The sequence below is a fragment of the Acanthaster planci genome, linkage group LG06 (genome assembly GCF_054643075.1).
Source record: "Acanthaster planci isolate LZ-2023a linkage group LG06, COTS_SCS, whole genome shotgun sequence".
Taxonomy (NCBI): Eukaryota; Metazoa; Echinodermata; class Asteroidea; order Valvatida; family Acanthasteridae; genus Acanthaster; species Acanthaster planci.
In genome coordinates, this window is record NC_141782.1 from 15,206,751 (window position 1) to 15,226,670 (window position 19,920).

At 41.5% G+C, this 19,920-nt stretch overlaps 1 protein-coding gene across 2 annotated transcripts in view; it reads left to right on the top strand.

Moving 5' to 3' along the window:
- The window catches only part of ddx1 (DEAD-box helicase 1), a 23,882-nt gene extending 4,133 nt beyond the window's left edge, over window positions 1-19,749 (top strand). For both annotated transcript variants that reach the window (XM_022253067.2, XM_022253064.2), the window contains exons 5-31: window positions 1,076-1,123; window positions 1,604-1,687; window positions 1,898-1,981; window positions 2,744-2,820; window positions 3,079-3,151; window positions 3,972-4,048; window positions 4,181-4,234; window positions 4,631-4,691; window positions 5,148-5,209; window positions 5,822-5,845; window positions 6,066-6,118; window positions 6,921-6,981; window positions 7,447-7,518; window positions 8,160-8,186; window positions 8,737-8,826; window positions 9,705-9,755; window positions 10,005-10,079; window positions 10,583-10,642; window positions 11,620-11,671; window positions 12,976-13,122; window positions 14,108-14,202; window positions 14,798-14,870; window positions 15,486-15,558; window positions 16,461-16,503; window positions 16,954-17,049; window positions 17,398-17,518; window positions 18,273-19,749. In XM_022253067.2, coding sequence (XP_022108759.2) covers window positions 1,076-1,123; window positions 1,604-1,687; window positions 1,898-1,981; window positions 2,744-2,820; window positions 3,079-3,151; window positions 3,972-4,048; window positions 4,181-4,234; window positions 4,631-4,691; window positions 5,148-5,209; window positions 5,822-5,845; window positions 6,066-6,118; window positions 6,921-6,981; window positions 7,447-7,518; window positions 8,160-8,186; window positions 8,737-8,826; window positions 9,705-9,755; window positions 10,005-10,079; window positions 10,583-10,642; window positions 11,620-11,671; window positions 12,976-13,122; window positions 14,108-14,202; window positions 14,798-14,870; window positions 15,486-15,558; window positions 16,461-16,503; window positions 16,954-17,049; window positions 17,398-17,518; window positions 18,273-18,400 — 1,961 coding nt within the window. In that variant the 3' untranslated portion in view covers window positions 18,401-19,749. The remainder of the gene's footprint in view (window positions 1-1,075; window positions 1,124-1,603; window positions 1,688-1,897; window positions 1,982-2,743; window positions 2,821-3,078; window positions 3,152-3,971; window positions 4,049-4,180; window positions 4,235-4,630; window positions 4,692-5,147; window positions 5,210-5,821; window positions 5,846-6,065; window positions 6,119-6,920; window positions 6,982-7,446; window positions 7,519-8,159; window positions 8,187-8,736; window positions 8,827-9,704; window positions 9,756-10,004; window positions 10,080-10,582; window positions 10,643-11,619; window positions 11,672-12,975; window positions 13,123-14,107; window positions 14,203-14,797; window positions 14,871-15,485; window positions 15,559-16,460; window positions 16,504-16,953; window positions 17,050-17,397; window positions 17,519-18,272) is intronic.
- The last annotated feature ends 171 nt before the right edge of the window (window positions 19,750-19,920 follow it).

The window sequence follows — 19,920 nt, forward strand, 5'->3', positions numbered from 1 at the left end:
CGCACAGCACAGTGTTTGCAACCCCCCCCTACACATGGTAGGTATTTTGAAATACAAGAAAGTACATTCATTTCATGTAAATTAATTTTTGGAAAAGTAACTTTGTATGAGCTCATATCCTCAGACCCCCTCTCCTCTTTTCATGGTGTCATCAACCCTCCCCTTCTCCCTTTTTGTGTATGTATATTTACAGCGGCCAATTTCACAAAATGTGCCATAACTTTGAATCATGTGTAAGCCTTGCACCACAAATTTATGCCGTAGCTGCGCAACATGCTTACGTTCACGAAAAGTTGCATAGCTGCACCACGTTTTAATAATATTGATTTTTCTTGGAAGAGGAGAAACACGGCTTTTACGATGGCTGTTCCTGTCCAAACTGTCATTGAATTACGTCTATTCATCTTTTTTTCATCAGAAACGGACAGAAAGTCTTGAAAGTTCTCTCACAGCCAAACAAGTTTTTCATTATCTTCTACACCAAAGTTGTACGTTTCTCATATAAGCCTTGTTAAGTTCAGCAATGATGAGGCTTAACCAAACACAATAAGCAAGTCACCACCTAAATTATTGCATAAGTTACACCATAATGTGTTGCCTAAATCGTGGACTAATGCAGTGCATAAGTTTTGTGAAATCAATCCTAACGTTTTGCACAACTTATCTGTACGCAATAAAATGTGGCGAACGTGGAATTACTGCATTGCGCAAAGCTTTGTGAAATCGGCTGCAGTACATGTACTTTTGGGCTGGCCCTTTCTGCCATGCTACACCGTGGAGGGTCAATAGATAAGAAGTAATCACACTGTGAGGTTACCTGCTACCACGGGATCCACTGGTGACATTGGCTAGTGGGAATAGTCTGCATTGACTGCCCAATGTTCTAAGGTCCCACAAATTCTAAAAGCATACAGGCTAATCAAAGGTTCCTCCACATGCTGTTAGACATTCAACTGTGGCAGGATTTTGAGACGCTATCCAGGCCAGCCAGACCTAGCCAGCATCACAGCAGCCCCTACGAATTCTTAGGCCTGTGATCTCATATTTTGTTTTCTCTTTCCTCTTTTTGCCCCAGATACCTCTAAGTGGCAGATGAATGTGTTTGATAGAGGGGATGCCATGGGTAATGCAACAACCTTCTATGTGTTTGTTTGAATTGGAGAACCCAATCCAGCAGTGGTTGATACCTGATGAAACGTGGTTGATTGGAGCAACAAACAAAGAGACCAAACCGTACATGTATACCCTATGCAATTCTGAGATGCTGAGATGAGCATACTTGCATTTCACTCTCTGCTGCTGGGTTGAAACCAGTTTAGTTGTTAAATTTCCTTGGATATTCTTTGTCAGGGCACTTCTTGTATCCTCCTAAATCCACCCCTGTGCATTGGAAATCAGCAACACGTTAATTCGCAGACTTCAGCCTCAAAGGGCTTGGGTCTTCGTTTCAAGTAAATCTGGTGGGGCTGTGCCTTCCTGAAGCCTTTGAAATCAGTCTTGAGATTTCCAGGGGGGTCTAAAAGGCAAGAATTGCTCTCCCAGTTTCCATGTGCTAACCTGAATGTCACATTCACATTGCAAAATACGTCGTTTGTCCCCAAAGCTATTGATGAGTCAGGCCTTTTGTGCCAGAGCAGAGAGTTTTCATGGCATGGGACACGTTCCAACCAAGGCGTTATTAACAGAGGTAAGTTGATCTACCGTACATGTACACGCAGATAGCACAGCTTTGTGTGCAAGAACTGCGAAGTGGAACTTGACCTGGTAGGTGCCCTGTTGTTGGTACTTGTATAGTGAGGTATGTTAGTAAAGGTTTAATTGTATATAATCTCATAAAGCACCGTTTCTCTCACTTGTCATCGGATGGTATGGTACATGTATCATTTTTCTCTTCAAGGCAAATACTACTATGAAGCTACGGTCACTGACGAGGGCTTGTGTCGTGTTGGCTGGTCCACGTCCAATGCAAGCCTGGATCTTGGTAGGTGAAAACCAATTTTGCACGGTAGAAAAATCTGAAATGAAAGTTAGTTTGTGAGACTAAATTTGGGTTGCATAGCGGCTCATGTACAGTGCAGATTGCAAACCTGACATCATGTCATTCAAATACATGAATACAGGCTGTTTCTGCAGGGCCTCTAAAATCGCATGTATGTGTATTTTGCTGTGCATGTCGGTGAATTTTACCCTTTTCTGCAGCAGGGTTGTATGAACCCTGCTGAACCAGTATGTATGAATGTATTGGCAGATGCAGTGAGCACTTGTTTAGGTTATAATCCTGCCTCCGAGACTGTCAGAGCAATGATGCACAATCATGTATGATAGCCATTCTCATCTCGATATCTGAGTGATACTGCAGTGCTTGCTGGGCCCAGTTTCATGGCACTGCTTATCGCAGAATTCTGCGCTTACGATCTCTATGCTGCGCTAACCACACTAGCAGAAAAATTCTGCATTAACCCTTTTAACCCCAGAAACCTTAGTTACGGGATGTATGCATGCGCTTAAGCCAAGATTCCTCGCTTACCTGTGAAATACGTTTGCCGTAAGCACAGAATTTTCTGCTACTCTAAAAGTGCTGATTTTTCGCTTGCTGTAAGTGGCGGTATGAAATTGGGCCCTGGTGTCTCTGTACACTAACCTCTTTGTCCCATGAAGTTCAGCCCAGGATCTGTTTGACAGTCCTCCACATTAGTGCATTTGTCATTTTGGAATGATGGCGAAATCGTACACTTTTGTGCAGGCACTGATAAAAACAGCTTTGGGTTTGGAGGCACGGGAAAGAAGTCATTTGGTCGGCAGTTTGACAGCTATGGAGAGGTGAGCAGGGAAAATACGAATAGTGAGGTTGTCAAAATACCCTTGAAAGTACACTTGGACTTGCATAAGTGCATGAGATGATAGGCCATGATGTAATCAATGGAGTTCAAAACTTGTGACATTTGCAAAATTCCACCTCACCACATTACAAGATTCATGCACCAGTGCATATGCATTCATACCATGTTCAGAAAAGCTCCCAGCATTGTGTAATGAGGGTATTTGGAAGAGATTAATTAGTGATGTCATTTTCTGCAGGCATTTGGCAAAGATGACGTCATCGGTTGCTATCTAGACTTGGACAATGGCACCATCGAGTACGCTAAAAATGGTAAGTTGAAATCTCTGATTCCTCATTTCTACTTGAGCTTGTCAGGCTACAAGAAGGTTGGGAAATAGAGGTGGAAGAAGGAACTTTGTCCTGAGCTCTAATGAATCATACATGTAGTTCCAGAACTCGTCAGCTGTGGGTTGCTGGATGTGAAGCAAAATGGGTTCCTCCAACAGTTTGCAACGTAATGTGCTAAATCTGTTCACCCTTTCCAAACTCACGTTGGGTCGACACATTCCACGTATTGTGATTGGCCAATGCTTTGCAAACTCTTGGAGGTGTGCTCTTGTGAAACATCCGTATTGAAACTCTTGCCTCTTGAGATGAAATGCCAAAGCATCCTTGGCATCTGTCCCAGGTTGCTTCCCCGCAAAAGTGGCGACACCGGCACTGTGGCTGAATAGAAGCAGGTTGGGACTAGGCCTTCTGACCAACGGCACAAGAGCAAGCAGTTGGATTCAGACCATTGCTTTTGACCAGTGGATCAAGATCTCCTAGCACTCATCAAAATGCTGATAGGCACTACTATATTTATCTCTGGGTGGAGGGAACCTGTTAGTGGCCCATCTGCTCACCTCAAACCAGCTGCTTGATTGTCAGTTACATGTCCAAACCTGACACCCATTCTCACAGTTAAACTGTGGGCGGAGGGACTCCTCAATCACAAGTCGTCATAGCCTGACAAAGGATTCAGTATGTGACCACCAGCTGGATTCGAACCCCCAACCCTCTGGTCATTGCACTTCTAAAGCACTTTGAGCACCGACTTATATTTGACCACCAATGTGTACCTGCATATTTCTCTGGTCACTTTCTCAAGGTGTGTACCTTGGACATGCGTTTGATATTCCTCAGCACCTTCTCAGACAACCAATGTTCGCAGCCGTTGTTCTGAAGGTAAGACTCCAATCAATGTCTTGTTCTAAGGAGTGTGTCTTTCATGTTAAGTTAAATTATATGCAGGCATATTACAAAACGTCAATGATAACTTTAATAATTTTTTTGATGCTCTGTATTTTTTCATCACAGAATGCTGAAATGAATTTCAACTTTGGAGCCACACAGTTGAAGTACAGACTGGAGGTAATTTATGGCTGTTGAAGCCATGATGGGAAACATTTGTCAACTTTTAATTCAGAAGGTTAAGGTTTTAGTATCATTTTCACCGGAGGAATTTTTTTCGCCTGGCTGTTCCTTTAATTTGATTGTTCAGTTTTTACCTTTATGAATAAAATGATCTGAATGGTTCCTTTCCTTAAAGTTAAATTGAGTCTGTCTATGTTCCAGTTCATTATCCATGTAAACCATCATATTCCTTTCTGTCAAACCATCTGATTCTTCAGAAGTTACGTCAACCAAGAAAAAGGCAGATAACTACCTTCGTGGCTGACTGTATTTCATCGTTCTGATTGAAGCTGGGTGCGTGTAGTGTTAGAGTCAAATCCCATTTCTGAGAACTTTATTTTTCTGCCTTTGCAGGGAGGTTATAAGCCCCTATGCAAGGCGCCAGAAGACTGTGTAATGAAATCCCCTAATTCAGGTAAGACTCAATATTGCCATAGTTGAAGTCAAGGTATCATCTACTAAATCTTTGCCATTTCCTTGCCTTCCCTCATTTACTACTGGCAGCTTAGTTAGATTTTGTGCATGGCATTTGTATCTGATTCCAATTATAAGGTGCAGGTTACAACTACCTGATTACATGAAGAGCATTTGAGACAGTTACCCCCTCCCAGCTCTTTTTTGTATTTTTGTTTGTTTTTCGTTTGATCAGAATCAGTACTAAATGAAAAAAATTAACCAATCTTCCATTTCAAGCGCTTCAGTATTGTTACATAATAAATGCAAACATGGCACAATGCTAGTATTTTCAGTACATAGATGTCAGCAGTTGCTACATAATGATGGATCGGGGACGATTTTGGCTCCTACTAAAGGAATGCCTGGGGTCTTTGGTTACTTACATGACATATTCTTTTCTGTTGATCACTTGCAGCTGGACAGCAGGCCGTATCTGGCAAAGCCCAACCTAATGCACCCAAAGCTATCATACTTGAGGTCGGTCAACATGGACTTTCACTTTAAAAAATTGATTTGCTCTGACAAGCAAAAACAAAATGTTTTATTGATTGATAGATCACAGAGGAAAAGCTGGTTATTTTTATCCTAACTTTGAAATGACTGCTTCTTAGATAGAATTATTTTGAAGAATATTGTGGAACAGTTCATTCAAGTTTTGTCACAGAATAGAGGTTATGCGTTAACATGTCCTCAGAGAGCAAGAGCTTTGTACCACTGGGCTAGGCTCGAATAAACTATTTGTGCAGTTGTTGTAACTAAATTAAAATTACAAAAACAGCCTCTGATGAGACACCATAGGGATACCAGCAACACAGAACCTCTGTCTTTGGGCAAATCTTGTAGCTGAGTAGACTAGCCATAACCTCAAGGGAAGTGCAGAGTCTTTGATCCATTGGTTTGAGTAATGCTAATGTTAGATTGGCTTTCAACATTTGCCTTCATGGGACTTTGTTGTTTGGCTCCCAACATTTAGGCTGCCAAAAATTTTGCATGAGCTCATCTCCTGCACTGTTGTTAGATACACACATATCCTATTTGATCCCATCTATTTAACTTTGTTAAACTGTTGTTTACATTTCTTGTTTACAGCCGTCAAGGGAATTAGCTGAGCAGGTATGAATGACCTCATTTGTCTGCAGTCATTGATTTCCAAAGTTTCTGTCAGAAAATTGGAACAAAATCACAGAAGTTGTCCATAATATATGCCTGCATTCCTGTGTATTCTCAAATACAGCTTTGCCAAGTCACCTGTTACCCTATGTTATGTGCAGCACCTTCTGGATGGACATGTATTTATAATTTTGTGCATATTTATTTGTGTGCTTGTTCACAGACTCTCAATCAGATCCGGCTTTTCAAGAAACATCTGAACCAGCACAGCCCAAGGTCAACTCATGTTCCATTTTCTTCTATTTTTTAGCAATGCTTTCTTAACCTTTTGATTAACTCAGAAAAGTTTCGTGATAGGATATGTCTCGAGAGTTATAATGCTCGGAAGATTGCGGTGAGAAGAAAAATCAATTCAGCAATGTGCACTTGTCACTCTGATGAAAAAAAATGCTCAGAATGCTGTCGGAAATGAACTTGAAATGCCCAAAATGTAAGCGGACCAGTGGGAGGTCTTTTTCAATAAGGAATGCACATTTCTCTCTTGGATAACCTGGTAAGGCTAGGGCACACGCTTGTGTGTGTACATGGTCGCTTTCAAAAGAACAGTTTTAAAACCGTATTTGTAAATACTTAAGAAGACAGTTTAGCCATTCCTATTGGACGAGAGCCTGCCACATGGCTGGTCTTCAACACTTGATAAAGTGCTGGATGGCTGCGCACCACTTCAAGCATTACATGCTACATGCACCAATCTCTATTTATGGCAACTTCTCCCAAGAGGAGCATACTATAACATGGCTAGAGGGGTGTTTAAAGAAAAAAATAATGTAAAATTGTCGAACAAAATCTTTGGAAATTAACAGTTTTTGAAGCCTTGTTTTCACTTTGTGACTCAAAAGGTATTTGTGAATGGGACTAAGTTTAAATCCAGCTCCAGAGAATGGATGCTGATAATGTCCTTTGGCTTATCAGTGTCCGTTCTCCTGATCCTGTCAGCCTGCATTTATTTAGTTTATCCGTTTTCCCTGAACTTTCTTGAGAATGATTTGTTGCACGTTCTTACATGTGATGCATGCAGGGAGTTGTTGATTATTGGAGGCATGCCTGCCAAGCAGCAAATTGATGCCTTGCAGAATGGGGTGAGTGAATTTCCTCCCCTCTCCCCTCGTTTTCCCTTTTGTTGGTTATTCAGCTTTTTGTTATCTCCATGCTCTTGGTCAGTATCCCTGTTGGGCCAATTGCTCTGTCTGTTCACCATAAGCTGGTCTTAGTTTCAGTTAAACAAGGAATATCTATTTATTTCTGGCCAGTTTTTGAAATTCTACCTCCAATTCATTCAACCAATGTAGAGAAGCTGTATGCGCCAGGGTAAAATGCTAGCCCCTTTTCAGAACTACCTTTTATCCTCAAGCTGGTTAGAGTCAACCTAAAGTTCTTTACAAGATCGTGTTCTTGTTTATGTTACATGTAAGTTGCAACAATCCTGTGCAACGAAAAAAAATCCTCCCCAAATCCCAAATTCATACACTAGTAGGGAACCCATTCGCAAAGGTTAACATGGCTCCTTGCTTGTCATCACTTTTTGTTTTTACACGCATGCCCAGATTGATATAGTGGTGGCGACCCCTGGTAGAATTGATGACCTTATCGGCACTGGCAAACTCCTACTGAATCAGGTAGATTGGACTACTTGTACTCCTGGAACATTTCTATTATAAATTCAAAGCGGCAATAAACTTTGGTGCAAACCCCTTATGAAGTGGCCCATTACTGTCTGCCCTCATGTACAGGATGATTGTTAAGGTCAATCCAACAACCACTCTTGCTTAATAACTGTGCGTACATCCCAATTGCTGTATGATTTAAAGCGCGCATGCATTTTCTTATCAAGCTTTAAACATGCCAGTGGGCCAAACTAACTTTGAATGCAGGCCGACACCTACATACACCCGCAAGCGGTCCCCATCTTGCGCATTGGGTGATTCCACTCAATTAACGTTATACCTGGAGCACCTTTGCTGCACCATGCCAGGTCAAACACCGAGATGCAACATCAAGTAGCTCCAAGTTGGACAAAGATTGACTGTGTATCATTTCTTGAAGACATTCTGTTATGGAGCATTCCAGTTCAAACATTCCAAACATTCCAGTTTGTGGAGCTCCCTTGTCACACCTGATTTACAGTTGTAATAATGTAACTTGAAAATATAAACTCTCCAGTAGCTCCTTCATATGACTTTGTACAGTAACTGTCAAGTTTCCATGTTAACTTTCTGGATGCATCTGTCAATGTGAATTTTGTTCTGTTAACTTGCAGGTTCAGTTTTTCATTCTTGATGAAGCCGTAAGTTGTGATATTTACATTCTCAGTCCTTTTATTTGGCCCAGGTATATTTTCTTCTTAATACATGCTGCCTCCATGCATTCAGTCAACATCCACGTGTACAACTTTGATGCATGGGCGTCAATCAGTGCGGGATGGGGGACAATCAATGGGGGACAGGGGTACATGCCCGCCCCCCACCAACCCACGTTATATCTAATCACTTGTCCCCTCCACTTTGTTTTTTTAATGTAGGGGGAATAAGCATGCATTTGATTTATATCTCAGGTAAAACTTGTTTGGATATGAAATTAATCTTGCAAAAATATTTCCAGGGCTCTCAAGCGGGCCCCAAACCTTGCACTGTTAGGGCTCCATGCTTCGCACTCGCATTGAGTTCTAATCGAGGTTATCCCCCCCCACTTTTGAAAAGCAACTGACGTCCGCGCCCTTACCGTACATGTGTAACAACTGTTGGAGAAATGAACACATGATCACCAACATGGCTAGGTGTACATTTCGCCTAAAAGCCAAACAGACTGTGAAGGGTTGCTTTCACTGTTGTGTGCAGGATGGCTTGCTGTCAGCTGGCTATGGGCAACAGATCAGCCGCATGCATGAGCAGATTCCCAAGGTGACCATAGATGGGAAACGACTACAGGTAAGGCATGCATGCGACCCTGATACCAGGGTTCTCATGGTCATGGAAAAATCTTGGGAAAAAAGGCCCTGGAAAACTCATGGAAATTTAGGGAATAAAAAATGGGTGCCCTGGAATCATGTTGTCAGAGGGAAAAAAGTCATGGAAATCTGAATCATGCAAGGGATAATTTGAACGGGCCACTTTTGGATTTGATAACGGAATAATGATTACATTTTCAAGCTATCCTTGTCCGTCTGTAGTCGTGGGTGTGGCAGTCAACCAGTTCATAAACAACATTTCTCTACTACATGGCACTATATGTCACAGAAATGGTCCTGGGAAGTCCTGCAAAAGTTCTGGAATTTGGTTTCAGATTTCTGTGAGAACTTGGACAGTGATCGGTGCCAGTAATCACATCTTGTTAGTGCAGCCGAACCATGCCAGCAAAATGACAGTGCTATGTGTAGAAATACTTGTCAGGAGATTTTTACTCCATTGTACATGCATAGAGCATGTCCTTAACTTCCTTCTGGCAAACAACACACAGATGATTTGATTTCCAATCAAGAATATTTCAGAGTCTCCCGATGCAGTTGAATAGTGTAAAGTCCAGAGAGTGACATCTTTTACTAGCATATTATAGAAACACCTTTGGGACTAGAATTCTCTTAAGTGTTTATACCATAGTCACCGCAGGGTTTCCATTTGCTGTGTTGTTAGATATGGGATAATGGTTATTTGTCACCTGAAATTTGAGAAAGTTGAATTTTCATTGACGGGGATTTGTTTCTCCTTCGAGTTTATTGGGTTTTGAATCCACTTCTCAAAGTTTACATGTAGATATGTTTGGACAAAATTGACATTAAAAGTGGATTTTTTTCCTTTCATTTTTACAGATGATTGTTTGTTCTGCAACCCTGCATTCATTTGAAGTGAAGAAACTTGCCGTAAGTAAACCGTCAGTTCCTAACCTTCAGAAATCCTCGTTAGCATCTTGGCTTGATGCCTCTGTATGTGGGTACTACATGTCACACAGTTACTAGCTCGTTTTTACCTACTGTGCATTTCAGTCTTGCACAGATCTGACTCAATCACAGATTTGACTTTCATCACCTTCAAGACGTAGCGTTCGTGTTTGTGATAGCATCCCTCGACCACCCTTTAAAAAATGAGACATTCTTGATTGGGCATTTCAGGAGAAGTTGATGCATTTCCCAACATGGGTGGACCTGAAGGGTCAAGACAGCGTACCAGAGACCGTCCACCACGTGGTAAGTCATCGCTCATCACGTTCCCGTTTGTCGTCCATCTGCTGCGGGAGTTAGGTTATTGTTCAGTGGTTGTGGTTTAGTGGTGAGCACTCTAGTCTCACATTGTTGCTACTTTGGGGGCTGGAAAAGTTTTAAGGGAGACACCAAGGCCCCACAACCTTGTCCAGAGTTCCCTAATTTCAAAGATCTTTCAAAGATCTCACTGTGTGATTGTGACTAGAGAGCACTACGGAAGTGCTTGCTGAAGGTGGGTAACAATCTTGAATCATCGCACCTCAGAGGAGAAGGCACAGTGTTTGTTGTTATTCCCGTAATGTAACACTCCACCATGTGCTAGGCACGCTCATTCTACGTTTGAGGACTGGATTTGTTTCAAAAAGATTGACTATAGAGGCCAGGAGAAATCCTTTGTTCTTTTATAATTCTGTCCTCTGTTGTAAAGTCACACACAAGCACGGAGAAACATGTTATGACCATGTTGCATTGTTTCTTCCTGTCGTTAGGTCGTCAAGGTGGATGCCATCAGCGATGCCTCCTGGCAACGCAAAGGAAACAAAGTAAAGGTATGCTTTCAGAGAAATTCCCGCCTCAGAAACAAGCAGTTGTCAGTAGTTTATACCGCATGTTTGCTCCAGCAGTATCAGTCATTCAGTTCGGGGATGGAATTTGACTGTGTGGATGTTGGCAATGTTTGCTTCTGGGGTGAGCCTTTTTTGCAGATAATCAGAGTGAATTTTATCTTGCTTGTAAGCTTCGCCGTGGAAAATCCTGGGAGAAAAGTTATCCTTGCAAGTCATGGAAAAGTCATGGAAAATTGGTCAAAAATAGGGCATCCTGGATTCCCATTGTCTGGAGAAAAAAGTCATGGGAAAATTAATGGAAATCAAAGATAATGCAAGGGTTATTTTGATGGAATAACAGACGACTGACAATTGTACAGGCTACATGTACACTGTATATCTTGATCTGTCTCAGTAATAGTGGCTATGGCAGTCTTGCAGGTCATAATACCAGACAACGTTTCTTTACAAAATGGCATTAAGTGGCATTGAAATTGTCATAGTTCTGAAAAGTCCTGTAAAAATAATGGAATTTGGCTGTGGGAACCCTGTCAAGGGACCCGTGCCTGCAGCCCCTTTCTTTTTTAAAGATGTCCTACGCACTCATCAACCGAGGCCACCACAGCCACCTTGCAATGTTTGAATGCACTTACCATGCGTGCAGATGTTCACATCCAAGGAGAAGGAAATCCTCTTAAAATTCACATCAATCTTATGTAAAGCGTTTACAAATTTATTTCACGCAGATACTGAGTGTCATAACTACTCTTTAGCAGTCTGAAGGTTTGATTGGTTAAGCCAAGTTTGCATTGTATGTAGCCTTCATGGGTAGCAAACCTGTTTGCTCACATTACTGCAGTACCCTTGGAAGATATAATAAACAGTAAACAAACTGTTTACTGTACTGTAGCTGTAAACAGTGGGTAACTGTTACCAATCTCATTGGTGTGTTGAATTGTATTTGATGTATTTCCTAACAGACCGATGGTGTACATAGCAATGACAGAATACAGTACGGCAGTCAGAGTAGAGGTAGGGGCTCAGTCTGTAGAATTCTGCTCCTGGGTTTTCCCCCATTTCTTCTTCCATCTGTCTCCTCACAAACAATATTTAAAACTCGGCAGGAAAGGGAAGGTTTTCTTTGTTCATGTGAGCTGTCCTTGTGAGTATTATTTTATTATTTGACTAAACTGATCAACATTATTGAGTCAGTTGTTGATGTGCATTTTTTTTTCTTGGGGGGTAATTGAAATCCGTGTCTTGATCGCCAAATTACAAAAGTTCTATGCACAAAGTGGGGTGAGCGCAAACACATGCACACTATAAAAGGTTTTGTGAAGAAATCAGTTTAGAAACATTTATCAAGCATTGCAGGACTCATCACATGCTAGGAATCTGTCAGATGCAAAAATCATTCTTATTTTTTTATGATGCCGTGAGTACAGTTGCCAGTTCCCATGAGCTACAAAAAATATCTGCCTCGTCATGAATATGTAGTTTTAACAAAACGATAAAGTTTATAACAATTTTGAGTGCATAGCACAATGAATCTCTAGATACTTGTTTGTCATTAACCCTCCTATGTGGAAGTCACTCTTTGGGTCACTTGGTAAACACCTCAAAGAAGCACAGCTGTGTGGTGTTGTGCACTGCATTAACCCTCCTATGCTGAAGTCACTCTTTGGGTCACTTGGTAAACACCTCAATGAAGCACAGCTGTGTGGTGTTGTGCACTGCATTAACCCTCCTATGCTGAAGTCACTCTTTGGGTCACTTGGTAAACACCTCAAAGAAGCACAGCTGTGTGGTGTTGTGCACTGCCCCAACAGTCCCTCACAGGAATATCAGATTGCACTTTTGTGCTGCCCAACAACTGTGCTTCACTGTTTCATGTGCATAACTGTGCAGTAAACCAAATACAGTGAAGAGGACTGCACAAAAGACCCTGGGTCATTTTGTGCTGGCAACCTACTGTGTACACACTGAACCTGTGCATGTTTGAGTTCCACATAGAAAATACATGCTCACCAGTGACTGTGGGCATTTGTGCCCATTTTTGCAGTAAAACCAAAGGAGGGTTAATGAATGAACTCTGAAACAAGTGCCCCCAAACTTCAACTGTTCATTATTTAATGGAAACTGAAGAGAATAATGCATTGATAAAAAACTTACCTTTGTGGGCCTAATACACCCTACCCAACAAACACCACTGAGCCTCCCTACCCAAAAAAAAGTTAGGAGGCAGAAAAATAGTTGAAATGCAGGGATTGGTTGTTTGGATTGAATGTTGGTACTGAAGCTTGCTATTATTTTTGGCCATTCCTTGTTTGTTGCAGAGACGCTCTCAGAGGCAGTCAAAATCTTGAAGATCGATTACCTACTGAGAGCCATTAACGAGCACAGCATGGACCGCGGTATCATCTTCTGCCGCACCAAGCTGGACTGCGACAACTGTGAGAAATACATGGCAACTCTAGGCGGAGGTGAGTCGTGGGCTGTTGCCCTCACCAGGTAGTGTGCAGTGTTGGGGTTTGCCTAGTGTTTAAGTGCCCCCCCACTGAGTCATTTGATGCAAGATATATCGCAAATGAACTTGGGGCTTCACTTGTGTACCATAGCTACTGCTTCATGAATTCAGATCTATGCACCTGCTTCAAAGATTGCTCCAATCACTGGTGTCCTGCTAAAGGTATCCAGGGAGTAGCATTCAGTTTGTGCACACATCTATGGAGTAGCGTTTTTTTCTGCTACTTTCCGCGGCCCATCCTTTTCCACCAGCCAGGCTGTCATGTAGCATGCTCTGTATTGCGTGCTCGTGGTCTTGTTCCCTTTATATCGATCTCTTGTTGCACCCCTTCAACTCGCAGCAACCGGACAAGCACCAGTTGTGTGGTATTAAAGTAGCAATGCTACTCAGCATCGGTGCGAGGTTCGTTTGCCACATTTTGTGTATGGTATACCCCGATTAATGGCTGCATGGACTGTACTTGGAAACATGTTTGATGCAACTTTATCCATGGAAATTTTTGATTACTGTTTCACATCCCTTTTTGCTAATTCATAATTACCTTTTACATGTTTTTTCTGATAAACGATGTCACTGATGCCATTTCATAAAGAAACTGTTCCTTATTGTGAACCCAAACTTTGTACACCAGAAAGATGTTGCTTCGTGGCCCACTTTCATGAACTGAAACAACAAATTATAATCAAGACAGCCATGTTTTGGCTGTTATCAGTAATATTCCAAATTTCTTGCAAATTTTGCGATGAAATAACTGTAACTTAAAAATTTTCTTCATGGGAAGACGTCACATTGGTTCATGAAATTTTCTTTTTCCTTGACAATGGCAAAATGGAAAGTATGATAAGGTTAAATGGGGCAGTGATGAGGTCAGTTGACAAAGACTGAATCCGACAAATTAATGACCTCTTGACATTACCCCACCTTGTTCCTGATATCTCCAGGTCCGCTAGCTCCTGTCAATCATCAGTATTCCTGTGTCTGTCTCCACGGGGATCGCAAGCCTCCTGAGCGCCGTGACAACCTGCAGAAGTTCAAGGTAAAGCTTCCGAATTTGCTTGCTCATCGTGTGTTGAAATTAGTGTAGAGTAGCTGCAGAAAATGGAACTTAACACTGGCACACCACTTTGAAGTTCATTTAAATTGATTTGTTTTTTTCTTTTCATATGTAAAAGATTAAATACGCTGATTTTCGCCACAGGCAGTGTAATTAATTTGGAAATCCAATCTAGAATAACATGGTGTAAATTCTGTAGAAAACTTGAAATGAAGTACTCCAGAGAATAACTAATACTGAGGACTCTCATGTAACAGGTGCATTGAATCGTTATGAATTGGGAAAAGCCCAAAACAAGCTGAAGACAGTGGGATAAGGGGAGCAGAGACCAGACATGTCTTTTGCTCAGTGTGATTGATTTTAAACAGGGTTATCACATCGTAAAGTATACTGTACCTAGCATATGGACCAAATCTTGACCAAAAGCAACACAAGCCATGTGGCTTTGATAAAAATGACTCGGAGAGATATGTTTATGTCTGTTGGAAATAGCAGATATAATTTTGATCAGCATGGCTTGTTCTAGTTATTAGAGAACTTCTGAGTTACTACATCTGTCACCATGTTTATTCACCAGGACGGAAAGGTACGTTTCTTAATCTGCACTGACGTTGCAGCAAGAGGCATTGATGTCAAAGGAGTCCCTTATGGTGAGTATTCTGGGGTCAGAGGTCATTGGTTTATTACCACTATTTGCAGAGGTGATCTGGAAGGGTAACAACTAAAAGACACGTACCACAAGCCGTCCCTGAAATTACAGTGGGAGAAAGTCATTTTGAAAAAAAAAAAGATCCAGTTAAACAATGTCATTAACCTTGTAGCCAAATCTGAAAAGACTGCATGTATCTGTTAACACACCACACCCATGTGCCCATTCATGAACGTGATGATGGCAAGTCAGAGCCACCCTGTCAGTCAGAGCGGCAAGCAGTGCGGGCCAAGCAGCAAGCACCTGTCCATTAACAGCTACCAGCTGCCTTAAATAGCTAATTCCACTTGCCTAATGAGTCTTTTACATTACATGGACACGCTTGCCCAATAAGAATTGCAAGGATAGACAGCTATGATGAAACAGTGATTGTTTTTGCCATAAAAAATAATGATGTGCGATGGCATAGCTCACAGCTGTGCATACTGTAGCATACATCATTGTATGGTGATGTGGTTTTCCCAACCTGATGCACACTCTAGAATCAGGAAACCAATCTTTGGGGTTGTGCTGTATGAATTGGAAATGAACTGTTTAATTCCCTTTCTTGGAGCAGTTGTGAATGTCACACTACCTGATGAGAAGGAGAGTTATGTCCATCGCATCGGCCGTGTCGGACGAGCAGAAAGGCAAGATCACCTCAAATCCATTACCCCTCACTACTCCAAGTGCCTCAAATTCCAACTGTAGGGTTTGTCAAGTTGTGGCTGATTCGGCACCAGACGTTATGAACTTGTGTGACATTTGTTGGAGTGAGGAACAAAGGCCTAGGGTGATGGTGTTGGATTTTGTTTTGTGGGGATGCACAACGGTTGATTTATGGAGTGACTGGCTAGTTGTACCATATATTGATCTGTGCTTGATTTTGTCAGGGTTGGTACTTACTACTCTGCCAGTCACCAGGGCCCAATTTCATGGCGCTGCTTACAGCAAGCAAAAAATCGGCATTTACCGTAGCAGAAGATTCTGTGCTTACGGCGAAGGTATTTCATAGGTTAGCGAGGAAATTTGGCTTGTGCGCATGCGTACATCCTGTAACTAAGGATTCTGCACTTGAAAGGTTGGCGCAGAATTTTCTTCTAGCGCGGTTAGCGCAGAATGGATATCATAAGCGCGGGATTCTACTGTAAGCAGCGCCATGAAATTGGGCCCTGTACACTGCAGAGACCTACATGTATCCATACCAAATAACTCAAACTTTAACACTGTCGAGCTGTTGGAATTTCAACAGATTCTGTCCAGTAATGTGCAAGTAACCACAGCAGTCCCCCTTGTAGATACAGGTTGTATCTGTTGAAGTTTGTTAGGTTCAGTGCTGTTTCTCTTATAAAATCCTAGGAGGTTAGAGTTCAAGAAGGGTTGAAAATTTAGAAGGTAGAAGATTTTCAGAAAGCACAAAACAAAATTTGTGAGTGTTTTTACTGCCCTCTAAAGTAAGAGTAGAAATTATTCAATGGTTGTATTGATCACTCAAAACTGTAGAAATAGAATATTTAATGGTTTTCATTTGATTTCAATTTTCTTTCTACAGAATGGGACTTGCTATGTCATTTGTGTCAGCAGTACCTGAAAAGGTAAAGCACTTTTTGTGGAAATATGAATTTCTGTGTTGGTAAAGTAGACATAAGTGTTTGGACAGTTACAGTTGACTCTTGTTATAAAGAACAGATATTTAAAAAATGCTACTATAAAAGAGCACATTAATCCTAATTCCCTGAATTCTTGTGTTTTCTTCTTTTTTTTAGCTCCCTTTTATAGCAAAGTCCTGGTTTCTACAAAGTAATTTGTCTGGTCCGTTTACTTTATTGTAAAAAGAGTTGATGTAAGTTTCTGACCTACCCAGACACCTCTCTCACTCAAATGAAGACGCCAGTCTTTAAACTGAGCACAATTAAATAATTTACTCTGTCAAGCAGGTGGGTTTTTTTACAATCAGAAATTCATTACATTGTTGTTTGCTTTAACAGTCACCCAGTGTCAACTTCAAAGCGATTTTGTACACACTAAACTCTTATCTACCGTAGGTGTGGTACCACTCATGTCCTAGTCGTGGGCGTGGCTGCTACAACACAGACCTAAAGGAGCATGGGGGGTGCTGCATATGGTACAATGAAAGGCAGGTCAGTCCAGAAACATCAAAGCTACAGGCAGAGCATATTTTGAAAATGTTTCGTCCCAGTCAGCAAGTTTTACACAAAGCAGCTCTCGTAAGGAACTCTGAATCTCCTCAGCTACGTTCAACATATCCAACTCCTTACGTAGCTACTTGGTGTTTCTTGCAATCTATCACAAGTACATTGTGCATCGAACTTGTTGCATGTTACGCACGCCGTGAACTTGAGTCAAAAACTTTAATCGGCTGACAGACGTCCAGGTCCATTTTTCAACAGCAGTCACACTGTTTTTATTTTGTCTCTTGGTCCCCGCTAAAGCTAACCAGCTTTTTTTCTTTGATAATCTGTCTGTAGTATTTAGCAGACATTGAAGAACATCTGGGTGTTGTGATCGACCAAGCTGAACCCAACATGAAAGTAGCAGTCAATGAGTTTGATGGCAAAGTGGTCTACGGACAGAAGAAAATCAATACAGGTACACAGCCACTCTTAGATTCCTCAGATTTGATTTTATCTAATAAAAACCACTTTAGGGTTCATGCATAAGAAAGTTTGACTCGGAAGCAAGGGTCATAAACACTCCTCGCATTCAAGTTCGATGTTCATTTGTTCACTCTGAAAAAAGGTAATTCAGAAAAGGCCCGCCGTTTGTTTTGCTCTGTTACTCACAAGAGGAGACCATGAAGAAGCGTTTGGTTTGTTTAAGTGGAAGGAGAACACCAGAAATATTTTCCATGGAAAATCCATAGACTCAAGTAGAGATAGAACCGTGAAATGTTGCTCCGCATGTAGGGCCACGGTGGGAACCATACCCAGCTCACAGAGGTGGAAAGCAAGTCCAGCACTGCTGCACCAAACTGATCGTGGGCTTGTTTACGACTGGGGACAAGGTGGGGCACTTGGCTCAATCACCCCTCCCCCAAACCCCCTGCTCCCGGAAAAAAAAAATGAAAATTAAAATGGGGGACAAGAGGGAAAGGAGGATTCGAGAAGAAAATCATCAGAACGGTTGAAACTATTTCGTTATCACTGATTATCAATCAATTTGCAGCCGAGTAATTTGGCCCCCCACATGAAATCCTTGCAATGCCCATGAAACTGACTCCGTCCATCAATGTGTCAAAGGTCAAGTAACGGGATAAAGAGAGCAAAGACGGCTCCACCCTTACCTCTTAGATTTACAAAATACATTATTGCATGATTTCGATGTTTATCTTCTTAATCGACAGGGAGTAACTACAAAGGTCATGTTGCCGTCTTGGCCCCATCCGTCAAGGAATTGGCACAGCTGGAAAAGCAGGCACAGACATCCTTCCTGGGGTTCTCTGGGGTACAGAACACGCTGTTTGCAGCTTGATGGGTGGGTCCAAAGACCCAGCAAGACAGAGGAAGTCTATACCGTTGCCAGTACAGCAAAATCATTACTAAACTGGATAACTACTTATCTTGCATGTGAAAACCCCATCATGATCAGTGATTTTTCAAGAAATCCCAAGTCGTGTCATCTTCATTGTCACACGCAGGCTATCCCATGTTTGGCCGTCTCTTGTTCTGGTCTTTGTAGTTAAATTGCCACAATGACAAATTGGAAGAAGTAAGTGGGACTTTATCATGTCACAGTAGGGCTTACTTTATTATTCAATTTCTATCACAGTATCTTTTAGTAAGGACACAGGATTGTGCATGGAACACTGAAGCAGGAAGTCCAAGATATTTGCAGTGCATGTATTTGCAGTGCATGTGCAATGTGATACACGTAGTACAGTACATGTACTCGTATTGCCAACACAAAGTACTTGAGTTGTATGTACGACAAGTCGTGTTTCATTTCAGCATTTGAGCCATTTGCAGTCAAAGTGTTCATTTTTGGCAACAAACCGACAGTTTGTAACCCAGGAGGAGGGCAACGTGAGTTTATATTACATCCTTGAATGCCCATTTAATTTATTTGGGTTCCATATGCACTCTTTAAGGCCAGTTCGTACCTCATGCTTTAGGTGAATATGTGTGAAAGTGAAGCAAATTTGATGTCCAGAAATATCTGCAGCAAAATTTTGCTCAAGTGTAAATGTGTTCACCATGCGCAAATTCCTAGTGCAAGCATTTGATCTGACTTCACAAATTCATGTTCGTGTTCACTTTTGTGTGCCCAGTATTGCATTAGTTGACAAAGTGTTACAAATTAGCATGCCTTCGAATCTTACTAAAGCATTTGTGGATCAGAAGTGCATAGGTATGTTAACAGATCAAGGAAATGCACCTGTTATTTCTTACTGCCCTCATGGAAAAAGTGGGTGCATGTTTCTAAAGGCCCAAAACTATGCACATGTTTATACACGAAAGTTACAGTTCAGTTTTTGAATGAGCCACTTCGGTATTTCAACAAGCCAAGGTCTTTCGGGAACAAAGCGAATGCGTTAGTGTATGGCTGTACTGATTGGACAAACAATCACGCCCATGTGTTGCTGTTCCCGCATGGCCTCGTACTGGGCATGTGCTGTTGGAATACTGAAATGGCTCATTCACCCTAGTATTTAAGAAGATAAGCAAGCCGTAAATTGCTTGGTATTTCAGTACACTAACAAATTTGATTTCAAGATAATCTTAGCAAAAGATTCGAAATTTTGAATGCAGCGTAGCCATAAAAAAGGATTTTCTCTGCCTATTAAAGAGTTCATTAATAAAAGCAAGTCAGTAAAAAAAATACTGTGTCCAATCTTTTTTCTCATGTTTTGTAACATTGCATTTGCGTAAGCAAATATTATGCACAAGTACCATTCTTAACAGCAAATTAGGTGGGTGTCTGGGCCCAAGCTTAGTTACATGGAACTGTACACACTAAATGGTGAGAATTTTCCCCTTGTTACAGTTGGGTTG